This window comes from Microtus oregoni, unplaced genomic scaffold (assembly GCF_018167655.1).
Source record: "Microtus oregoni isolate MIOR12 unplaced genomic scaffold, Mior012 000132F_ref0000261, whole genome shotgun sequence".
Taxonomy (NCBI): Eukaryota; Metazoa; Chordata; class Mammalia; order Rodentia; family Cricetidae; genus Microtus; species Microtus oregoni.
Genome location: NW_024544775.1, coordinates 276,514 through 288,999, shown reverse-complemented (window position 1 = coordinate 288,999; position 12,486 = coordinate 276,514). Strand labels below are relative to the sequence as shown.

Sequence of the window (12,486 nt, the reverse complement as noted above, 5' to 3'; positions counted from 1 at the left end):
ATTTTTAAAATTAAAAAAAAAAAGGTTTATTTATTTTTATGTATATGGTTATTTTGCATATATGTATATATGCAAATATGTATGTCTGTGCACCATGTGCATGTGGAGGCCAAAAAAGACATCAGATCCTCTAGAACTGGAGTTACGAGTTGCCATGTAGGAGCCCCCAGCCCTCATAACTGCTGAGCCATCTCTCCAGCATTCTGCCCTTTGGAGTTGTTCGTCATCTCTCTTCCCATCAGAGCAAGTGTCCCTACTGTTTCCTCCCTTGCTGAATCTTACCCATGCTTAGGACTTCTTGGTCTATGGTGAGTGTACCTGACTCACATTTCCCCACTAAATCTATGGAGCTCCCACTTAAAGGGCTATGCTTATAAAGTAGGGACAGTGCAAGACAAAGAGAGTAAACCTTTAAAAAACAAAGTTCAAATCAATAATGATTATCATTTCCTAGCCTCGATTTCCCTGCTAACAACTGAACGAAGACAGGTACTAATTAGAGAAACGTCAAGTGTCTGGATTCTGAGCTGTACCAGATGGTGCTGTGTGAGAACTATTCATAGTGCCAGGGAGAAGGTTGGGTTGTTCTTAGCTACCGTTCTTCCATCTTGAGCTTGTCCAAGGATGCTTACATTTGCCCTCCTCCCCCAGTCCTTTGATTTTGCCCTGGTACTGCCAGGGTATTCCTTTGCCTTTATCTTTACTGAGGGCTCCGTGGGAGCTCATTTCCTTCTTTGTCGTCAGATTTCCTTTCTTGCCTGTGTTATAACTTGATCACGTTGGGCTTTTAAATCACCCTGCTGGCTCTTTCTTGGTGTGTCTCAAGATCATGCAAAACTGGGACCATCTTCAGCCCTGCACACAGATAGTTTCTGCCTCTGCTGTTTGTTGCCATTGAACCCCTCATAGATTGCAAACAGATTTTCTCCTTTGGGTTTGTACTTTAAATATTTGCTACCAACTCTGAGAAAGCCTTGTTTGTTTGTCTAGAAGTGTTCAGCACAGTGGTGTGTTGGGATGGCTTTGACAAGAACCGCACAAGCATTTCCTACAATATGGAAAATAGCACTACACAGCATGGAACTGATCATGTTGAACTGAATGGCTGCTTTTTAAAATGTTAAAACTAGGGCACGTTTGTTGTGAAAGTTATAATTGCCCTTAGTCATGAAACTTTGTCTTGATTTCATAAGTTTAGAAGAAACTAATTGGTGGAACCAGAAGGGTCAATAGTTATTGTTTACTCTTGAGATTTCCAGTTTAAGTAAAGGACCACTCTCTCTTTTCCCCTTCTTCATCTTTTTCCTTGATCTTGCTGAAGAGTAAGTCAGCCAAACACATTAGGAAGCTGGTATTGTAATTCCAGCAAGATATCTGAAGGCCAGACTGACTGCAGTCCTGTTAGGTATGGGAAAGAATCCACGAGAAGCTTGCTCATCAAGATGACAGGGAAAAGATTCCTGTATTTATTTCCTGGTGTTGTAATTGATTTTTATACCTTTACTATTTTGTACTGCCATGTGTCTGTGAACTGTTTCACCAGCCTCATTTCTTATATTTCCTTGTTTGGGAAGCTATCTATTTAGTGCCTCTTACACCTTTGGAATCCATAGCATTTGTGAGGATCTGGGGGTGGAATTCGGCGGCATTTGTGAGGTCCTGGGTACCCCACCCAAATCCCAACGTTTTTTTAGGCTTCTCCCCTTAAAAGGGAAACAAAAATACCTTTCACAAAGCTGAGATACATGTTAGTCAGGAAAGTGCCTGCTTATAAGCCTGAGGACCTGAGCTCAGACTCAGTTTCCACAACCCTATTTAAACATCACCCTACCCAACCCCAGCTCACCTGCCCAGAGGAATGTTTGTAATTCCAATCCTGGGAAGCAAAGCAGATTACTGGAATTTGTTGACCCGGGCTAGCCTAGCTACCTGGTCACACAGAGGTCAGTGAAACTCTGTTTCAAAATAGGAGGTGGGAAATGCCTAAGGAACGGCACCCAAGGCTGGCCTCGGCTTCTGCAAGCAGCCCCCTCCCACAGAAATAACTTGCACAGCTACCCAGACAGAGGATGTATTAGCATTTCACTGTGCTTCTGCTTTTCCTACGTCTAAATATAGTTGTGCTGAAAGGAAATGCTAAATTACCCTGGATTGATTAGTACAATATGCCAGTGTCTAAATATCTACCATTTTTGTAATTAATATGTTTATCAAGAAAGAAAAAAGGAAAATGGTGTAGTTGCATTGAAGTATATATATTTGCTTGTAAAAAATCTTCTCTTCTTATGAAACATTAAATTATGAAATGCTATTCAATATTACCAAAGCGTAATTTTGGTTTGCTGTGTTAAGACCTATGGTATTTGTTTTTACCAGTTCCCTACTATTGAACATTGATGTTGTTTCTGACTTTATAATGAATTCTGTGATCGATATTTTCTTGAATAATAAGCCTTCATGTATACTGAGGATCAGTAGAGTAGAAACACATTTTTGAAGTCAAGAATTTCATTGAGGGCTCAAATGGAAAACAAGGTAAAGTTATGAATGAGCTGTAGAGACTCAAAGTTGCAACCTGGTTCAGACATAGGAACAATGCCTAACTGCTCAGAACTGCTTCCAGCTCTTTTTAGCCTGATCCCCACATTGTAGAAAAAGTTCGGGGGTGGGGACTGGGGAAAAGCTAAGTCAGTCAAGCGCCTGCTGTATACCACAAGGGCCGGAGTTTGGATCCCCAGGAACCACATAAAAATGTCAATCGTGGGAGCACACATTTGTGTACCTTGGGTCCCTGGAGCTCGTGGGCCAGTCAGCCTAGCCAAAGTCATGAGTTATAGGTTCAGTGAAGAATCTTGTCCAATAAACAAACAAACAAACAAACAAACAAGGGGGGAGACTGAGAAAGACACCATTGGCAGTTTCTGGCCTGCACATACAAATGCATATATGTGCATGGTAACTTGCACACATGCATGCTCACTCCCTCACAAACATGTACATACACCACATACACAGAGAGAAGAGAAGGGGAAAGGAGGAGAGGAGAGAGGGGGAGATTATAAATGATAATTATGAATGATGCCATAGGTGTGGTGGGGAGGACAAGATATAGGGCAAGAAGTCCTCTTGTCATCCCCTATAGAAGGACACCCTACCCCCAGTCCTCTGTCCTTGCTTGTTCCCAAGTTCGTCTCCAAACTCTAACTCAACTCGGATGCCACATGATTCTTCCTTAGCGTTGTCGTTTCTACAGGTCTCTCTCTCTCTCTCTCTCTCTCTCTCTCTCTCTCTTTTTTTTATCAGAAAGGTAGTTCTCACCTAGTGTCCTGGTCTTCTTCAGCTGTCTGGGGGCATTGTGTAGCAACCGAACATCTCCTGTAATCCGTGTTCCTCCTCTGTGACAGGAACCTGGAGAGAGATGGGATAACAGAATGCCATAGTGAGGTCTGAGCTCCACAGGCTTCTGGGTAGTCTCTTTAATGTTTTAGATGGCAGGTTTGGAATAACTCTCCTTGTTTAAAAACATCAGCTTTAGGCATCGTTTGGGAGTCCTGTCACTATAATAAAAGATTTTGGTAATTACCTCATGAAGAGAAAAGGATTATTTTGGGCTAATGGCTTTGAATTACTCTTTCATCATCAGACATGCTCACTACCTTTGGGACCTCTGGTGGGAGCTAGATAGTAGTCCTGGGGGCTGGGTAATGGAACAGCATGCTTGCTTCACTGTGGTCAGAGAGCAGAATGCACAGATGAAGGGGCCATAGTTCCATAAAAGTTAACCTCCCCTAAGCGACCCGAGGATGCCTCCAATCTTTTCATATAAAGCATTAGAAACATCAAGCCCTGGCAAGTGCAAATCCGTAGGCCCATTGTGCATGTGTCATGAGAAAGCTAATTCTTTAGACAAAATTAGCTTTAACCAGAACTCAATGTTAAGATTAGTTTTTCTTGACTCTTTGTCATTCTTAGTTCATTTATGTCTCAGGAAAAAAAAAAAAAGAATCCCAAAATAGCAGATTAACTTGGGGACATTTTATATTATTTCAAAATGCCTGTGAATGACTCTGATTTGAATTAATTTCGCTATTTCTAGTTATTACTTAATAAGTCCTTCTTGAAATTTCCATATTAAAATCAATTATCCATCTTTGAGGGAAATTATTTCAATGATTACAGTTCTGTCATGATTCTTAACAACAGGAATAATTAAAAATGGCTGTGACGGGCGTCCACATCTATATTTAAAAATCTCTTCTATTGACCACACAGATGTTGTCACAGATTTTTGTCTTTGACGTGATAGATTTCTCACTAATTTTAAGGAGTGTGCTTTTGAGCTTTTGCATTGCTGAGCTACAGTTAATGAAAGTTCAAGCAGCTGCCCTAGTAAATCTGATGAATTTGTAACCAGACCTCTTTGGGAAAAGGCTAAGATCTGTCACTTTATGTCTTGAATATTGTGTTCAGATGTGTCGATTTTGGGTTCTTCTCGGTTGTGTGTTTAAAAGGTATGGTATACAGTGCAAGTGTATAGATACACTTGCGTATTATTTATACCATATTCACAAGTGAGTTATGAATTTTTATATGCTTTACTTTTAAAAACATAAACATGTTCATTCTAAGCCGTGACTTAGTGTAACATTTTTTTTTCTGTTTTTCTCTAGGTTGAAGAAATTGTAGACATTGGATCATTCGCCCCAGAGGATATCCACATTCCGAAGATTTACGTGCACCGCCTTATAAAGGGAGAAAAATATGAGAAAAGAATTGAGGTACTTTTACAGAGCGTTTTTTGCCAGTCTATTTGAATCTGGTTACCACTGTTACTCCTAAGTAGGAGCCTCTGGTGTGTCCATCGGAAAGGAAACTACTACACTTCTGGCCAGCGTAACAGTATCTCCACATCTTGTGATTTTTCTAGGCTGTCATATCTGCCAGGATTCTGTAATGGTTACTATTTATTTATGATATATTTATTTATTTATGATTCCTGATTTTGGATAGCTATCTTCGACGGTAGAGGTGACTAATCAGGTCTTGGGTGGCTTTGCCCCTCTGAAGTCTTAATGCTTGCTTAGAAATATCCGTGCTGAAATAGTTCTGCACTTTTATGGTATAAAGAAAGAGTTAGTTTTTAACTAGCCTTGAGCTGTGGGAAGATGTGTCATGAAAGTATCCAGGGGTTGGGTACTAGGAGCACTGGGTCTTCTCCACAATGACTGAACTGCAAGGTCTCAGTTGATGCCAAGATTCAAAAGGTTCTAGAGATTAGCACCACAATAGATAAATAGCAGGGGATGTTGGGAGTCAGAACAAAAGGCAATATGCAACCCCACACTGCTATCAGATGCCCTGAGAGCTAGGATGGGAGATTTACAAACACACCAATCTATTAGTGTGTTTAAGGAGATTTAGTCATGGAAACGGTTCTCTGACTGTTTCCAGTATTCCTGTGACATACACATAGACTCTGCAGGTGGAAGTCAGCAATTGGCCTCGGGACCACCTGGTAAACACATTTTGGCCGTCTCAGGAAACAGATGCCCAGGGCCTATGTCTTTTCTTTTATTCAGGCTCGGTTTGTTAACACCTGAGGAGAATTCGGCTGTCAAGTCCTAGGCAGAACAGTGCAGCAGTCAGAATGGCAATGACAAGGGGATTGTTTGTTTCGCAGTGCAAGCTGGTCTGCCTTCCGCTTCAAACAAATCTAACTGACCTGCTTTATTTGCTTCCTAAAGAATGGTCTCTGTCATGAAATATTACTCATGCATTCTTTTTAAAAGATTCTTCATTATATTGTAGACTTGCCTCCTACTGGGAACGAATGCTATTTTTTTTCTGCCAATTTTTATGTTGAAAGCAATGAGAAATTTGAAAGCAGATCTTAAACGTGAATAATTTGTTTCTACTTACTTTGAAGCGTTTATCACTCCGAAAGGAAGGCGATGGAAAAGGCAAATCTGGTAAACCTGGAGAAGATGTCAGGGAGCGGATCATCAAGAGAGCGGCTCTTGAGTTTGAAGACGGCATGTATGGTATCCTTTGTCAGTCTGAGCGCCACCAAATTCTCCATGATCAATAGGCTATTAGGCCTGTGAGTAATGATTCTTGTTTAGTTCACTTTAGCTTTTTTTAATTGAAATTTTTGAGTTCTACATTTTTCTCTGCTCCCCTCCCTGCCTCTCCCCTTCCTCCTTCAACGTTTTCCCAAGGTCCCCATGCTCCCAATTTGCTCAGGAGATCTTGTCTTTTTCTACTTTCTATTTCTCATGTAGATTAGATCTATGTAAGTCTCTCTTGGTGTCCTCATTGTTGTCTAAGTTCTCTGGAATTGTGGTTTGTAGGCTGGCTTTCTTTGCTTTATGTTTAAAAACCACCTAGTTCATTTTAATTTTAAAAGTAGTCAAACTTTACAGAATGGGATATGTAATTTGGGGGTAGCAAGATATAGGAAGTCGATGTTTGTGATCTATTTGCCTTCTTGATGGCAACTGAAATACACAGTCATTGTAGAATGTACATACATTTTTTGTACAGTTTGACATTTAGCTTGAAGTTTGACATGGAGCTATGTGTTACTCAAGATGAGGGCTTCGAATCTTAGAATCCCTTTTGTAACCAGTGCTATTTATTTTCTTGGTATTCTGACATTTGGTTACTCAGTGAGGCATAAAACCCCACTCCTCAGCAAGTTTCTGCTTCCTTTGAAGAAGATCGAATGAATGAGCTCTTTGGTCTGATAGTTTGTAAAGGTACTCAGTGAATGATTCAAATTCTGTACCTTCCCCCTTTTATCTTTGGCAAAAAATACCAGAGTGGACATAATTTAGTAGAGTTAGTGCCTGAAGTTTGAATGCATTTAAATAACAATGAGATTGTTTACCATTTTGCTTATTTTCAGTACGTGTTCACAATTTTGATAATTTTCAGTGTATTAGATATTGAACTATGATGCACATGGTATATAATAAGAGAAATATTTATGGAATTTGACTCCAGTGAAGCTGTACTTACAGACCTGGAGCAGACCAAATGAGAAAATGTCCATCCTAGGAGTTTCCCTTCCCTGTGAGTTTCGGTAATTTCTACTGTCTCTTGACCGAGAGGGTTTGCCATTCTTCCTTTATTTTCACCTCTATTCCTCTTTATTTCTTCATTTTTTTTTTCAACTTGCACTTGTGAGACAGTGAGAATTCACACGGGAGAAGAGAGTATCATGTTGGCCTCCATCTTCTGTATTGGCAAAGGAGGGGGGATCAGCCTGGACTGAATGGGTATCATCTCCCAGGCTTTCTCAGCTGACTCCCCATTGATGTATAAGCAGAGACTGCCATGCTTGTTCCATATAATAACGACTCCTGGGTGTTGCTCTTCATTCACTGTTGATGTATTGCCAATGACAGGTGTCTGTCACTCATCTTATTCATCTTCATGGTCTTTATTACCTTCCTTAGTCAGCACTAATGGTGCATAGCCGTTTGTTTCCTGGTATATGTCTTACTAAAGTATTTCTTATTTGTTTACTTTTTTCTTTGTGACAGGGTCTTTCTAAATAGCCTTGCTTGTCCTGAAAGTCACTGTGTGACTGGCCACAGACTCACAGAGAACCATCTGCCTCTGTCTCCTGAGTTCTGGGATTGAAGGAGTGCATCACCACGCTTCTTACTAATGCATGACTTACACTACTGTTAAAATTACCTTGGTTATCGTTTGAAGCCACTCCCTTGATCTTTGTGATAAAGTGTATTAATGTTATTGAGAAGACGAGGACTAATTAGACATTTTCCTTTAGGAGGATTATCAACGGCTGCCCAGAGAATATGTTCAGTTATTATATTCCTAACCATTTCTATCTAAAGAAGACTCTTGTTCTGATTTATATGTGCCAAGACTGACAGCACCACCTCTGCTTTTGCTATGCTATGCCTTAACACCTTTCTTCCAGCTAATTTGGGTATAGGGATACCTCTTCTGGCCAGCAACTTCATCAGTCCAAATATGACTGTTCACCTTCAGAGTGAAAATGGAGTCTTGGGTTTGGTAAGATGACAAACTTTTCTTTAACTATGAGCTATAGCAAATGATATTTGTAATTTACCCAATATAATTTTTCAGTGTTTTATCATCTCTCAGTAGACTTCTACTGTTACTGTGATAAAATTTTATACATTTTATACATACATGTAATATATGAATGGATAACATATGTAATAGCCACAGATGCACATATGTGTAGGAATAAGTTTCTGTCCTACCAGCAGCTCCTAAATAAACACACTGAGACTCATATTAATTATAAATACTTGGCCAATAGCCCAGACTTATTACTAGCTAGCTCTTACCTTTTCTATTAAACCATATTTTTACCTACACGTTGCCATGTGGCATGGTACCTTTTCTCAGTATGTCATGTCCACCTTGCTTCTCTCTCTGCGTCTGCTGGTGTCTCCTCTGACTCCACCCTTCTTCCTCCCAGTGTTTTCAGTCCGGCTTTCCCGCCTAAGCTTATTCTGTTCAACTATTGGCCAGTTAGCTTGTTTATTAAACCAGTCATAGTGACATATTTTCACACAGTGTAAAGGACTATTCCACAAGATGCTGACTGGCTGAGCTGTCTCCTGGCTATTTTCAGAGACACACAAATGCAGTGTGTCTGGATAGAGGCAGATTCCTGTTGAAGTCAAAGACTTGTACTTTAGAGGAACCTTCGAGGTTGTCTAGTGATCAGCTTCTTCTTCAATCTGAGGACAGAGGAAGTTAGTTTATGTGAATTATCCACATTGGACATTGAAAGGGAAATGGGCAGAGACATAAAACATTAGGTGTTAATTCAGTTTATTTATAGAATAGTTTTCAGTCCTTTGTCAGGGGGTATATTAAAAATTCATAGCCAGTATTTACTCATCCTTAACTCTTACATCTTTTCTTCTCCCCCTTCCCTTTTCTGTTAGTATATGTCATTAGGTAAATGTGCTGGGCTCCATTCATTTCACTAGAGTTACTTTATAAAAATGAGTACAAAATTAACTCAAGGATGTACCTCACATGTAGTAGAAAACATGTACGTGGCATGTGAAGTCCTCATTTTGATCTCCACCAAAACATCCGCATATGTACGCATGTTTATTGTGCGTGTATTCTCACATACCCAATTATAGTTTTTAAATATCCTACTGAGAACTGAGCAAAGAGAACATAAGGATGCCCATGTGTAGATACAGGGAGAGGTAAAGTTAAAATACTAGACTCAGACCTCCAAAGTGTTATATACCAAGACAAAAGAACTGCTGTTCCAAGTCTTTGTAGCCCAATAACACAAGGGTAGGTGACATTCACTCTCCTACCAGAAAGGGTTGCAGGTAGGTTTAACTGGGGCCCCTGGCTCTGTGTGGACCAAAATTGTTATTGATTTAACCCAAGAAAGATCACAAACTTAAAACAGGAGATTATTTTGTTATTGTTTTTCTTATTATTGAAAATATATATTTTTCCATACAAATACACTTTTAAAAATGATGTTAATTTTTATTGAAAATAGGTTTTACACAATATATTCAGATCATGATTTCCCTTCCCGCAAGTCTTCCTAGATCCTCCCTTCCTCCCCACCTACACAAATCCGCCCCCTCTCTTTTTCTCATAAGAAAAACAATAGGCAACTAAAAAACAAACACAAAACCCAAACCAGAAGAGGAAAAACAGAAAAAAGGCAAGGAAGAAGCACAAGAAACATAGAGATGGAGACACACACATACTCTCTCACACACAGAGATCTCATGGAAACACACACTCAGAAACCGTAATATATAAGCCAAAGACCTGTAAGGTGTTTTTTAAAAAAAACCTTTCGAGATGAGAACACTCCAAAAATACCACCATGTTTGTTTTCCATTGGCCATCTACTGCTGGGCATGGGGCCTTTGCTTGAGTGTTGTTTGTATACCCAGTTTGACTCAGCTGGAGGAAAAACTAATTCTTCCTTTGTGAAAACTTGTCAGTCGGAAATAGCTTCTGGGTGAGGGATGGGGGCTGTCATACAACATAGTCTGATCTCCCACCCTATCTCCTCCCAGATCCTCTTCACCTCCCTACCCTTCCAATTCCACAGCACCTTTCTCCCTCTCTTTAGAAAAAAACAGGTGAAGAACAAAACAAAACAAAAGCCAACAAATATTATTAATGAAATAATAATAATAAGGCAAAGAAAAGGTATTAGAAATGTGCACATCCATGCACATACAAACGTGCATGTGAGCATGCACACACACACACACACCTTGATTGTGTGATTCTTGCATGAAGTTTGTAGACACCATTGTACAATGCCGAAAGACTGAGCATGCTTGATACCTACATAACAGGCACCAAGGAATTACTTTTCTGAAACCAGACTAATAATTTTAGGAATATTTCTCACTTGCCCAGTCATAATCAATATGAGAAAGAGTTGTGTAAACCAGGAATTATTTTTGGAAAAGTTTATCTCACGTCTTCAGATGTCAGCATTCTAGATCTTCAGGGAAGGTATTTAAACAGTTTCTGCGTGTGCCTGGGGGAAGTGTGACTCGGTCACTCACTGACTGTGTGCTATGTTTGACAGGGTCCATACCCACTACAACACGAAGCTGATGCTGACCTCATCAATGCAGGTAAACTCACTTTGTACTTTTTCAGCATCTTCTTTTGCTACTAGTTTAGCTCTGTGTCAAGTATCGGAAACCATTTGAACCCAATTGTTTGTCTTCTGGAAGGAGCTCACTATATTTATGACAAAGGAGGGAAATGACCCTTCTAGTCTTTGAGATCCCTCTCACTCGGTTTCAGATGAGATAGTGAAGAAATGCAGGTGGAGGCGCATTTTAATTGCAGAGCCTTAGTGGGTCGGGCAGGGTCCTGCCTGTAAACAGAGAGCACACCCTTGCATGGTGTCCTCGAGAAGAGTTCAGAGACAGAACAATTGACAAGGGTCTGGACAGCATGAAGGAAACGCGATCCTCCAGAGCGTTATTCTACTCTATCCTTAGAGGGTGGTAGCAGGAGAGAGCCACCCAACAGAAACTGGCATGTAGATAAAAGACCATCACCAAATTACAGGTGACCTTGGTGAGCTAATGGTATCCACTGGGGTCTCCTGCCTGGGCCTTCTACTCACCAACCCCAAGTAGAAATATGCCAGGTTTCTGTAGATAAAGTGGGAGTGGGCGCACAGTTTAAGGCTGGTGTGCTGGGGATTTGTCGTAGGTGATGCTTATCATTCTGTAGGGTAGATGGCATCCTCTACAGGTGGGGTTGCTTAAGTCTGCACCAGGACACTGAAATCATGCCAAGGATGTGAGCTGAACACACACAGAGAGTTTCTTTGAGCTGGGGACTCCCACTGCATTCTCCTTTGCTCTTTAGGCCTCCACCTTGCCTTTTATTACCAGCTTGCTAATTGACAGGGACATGGAATAGATTAGCAACCCAGAGAATGAACAGCTCAGGCCTTTTGGCATCTGTCACAATGCTTGAGGTACCATTGCCGTTCTCTTGGCTTTTGGCTCATCCTTGGAAGGGAGCAGCTCTTAGGAAGCTAATTTATGTTCTAGGAGGATGTTCAGTGCCTTTCTTTATTCATTCTGCCCCCACAGATGCATTGTTCTTACTTTGCGTTCAAAAATAGTATGTGTAACTCTCAGAAGTAATACGAGCAGAACATAAAGTCCAGCTGTCAAGTAGAATGGTGTCTGGTACTTGGGATTTTGGAACATTAAAATATACATTCGGTTTGAATATTTGAATTAGCTAACACAACTCAACCCTGAAAGTCCCAGTGTGGCAATGCAGTGACATTTAACCAACGTGGTACTTGAATTGTACTGTATCCTTTAGCAGTAGCTCACTGGTTTGTAAAAATATTTGCTCCTTGCTTTAATTAATTTGTTATGTTAGTTGGTTATTTGCAAAATGAATAATTCTATTTCCCAAATCTCAGGCTTGGAGTTTATAAAACCCATTTTCCTTAGAAGAACAGATAATCTTTTCAGTCATATTGTTGGGTGGGAGCGGTTCTCTACACCAGGAAGTTTCAGAGTAGCTCCGCCCCGGTGGAGCTACCCCTTTTCAAGTTCTAAAATCCCACTGTAATCTTAAAGTGCCCAAGATAAAACCACAAGCGTCTGAGCTCCCACTGTCTCTTGTTGGTGCTACATGGTTTTCTGTCCATCCGCTGAACTATACCTGCTGCAAAGCCAGCTAGAGAGAGCTGTAGACGGCAGCAGGTAGGAGCGAGGAGAACCTGGGTGCAGGCTAGAGTAACTGGGAAATGTCTAATAATCCGTATGCATTTGCTTTTTCATTAAATGTGAACTAAGCATGCTTCCTTGTCAGTGATGTTTTCTTATTTTAATATAACAAGTAATATTTTTAAATTGCTTTAGAAAGAGTCACCTTGTACACCATGTGGCCTGCGAAAAGCCCATCCTAACTTCAATACTGGCT

General features: G+C 40.4%; 1 protein-coding gene across 1 annotated transcript in view; it reads left to right on the top strand.

The window, feature by feature from the left end:
- LOC121444552 (succinyl-CoA:3-ketoacid coenzyme A transferase 1, mitochondrial) overlaps nucleotides 1-12,486 on the top strand; it is a 118,060-nt gene that overhangs the window by 52,281 nt on the left and 53,293 nt on the right. The window contains exons 8-11 of the mRNA XM_041646379.1: nucleotides 4,671-4,778; nucleotides 5,927-6,041; nucleotides 7,952-8,046; nucleotides 10,607-10,655. Of these exons, the coding sequence (XP_041502313.1) occupies nucleotides 4,671-4,778; nucleotides 5,927-6,041; nucleotides 7,952-8,046; nucleotides 10,607-10,655 (367 nt within the window). The remainder of the gene's footprint in view (nucleotides 1-4,670; nucleotides 4,779-5,926; nucleotides 6,042-7,951; nucleotides 8,047-10,606; nucleotides 10,656-12,486) is intronic.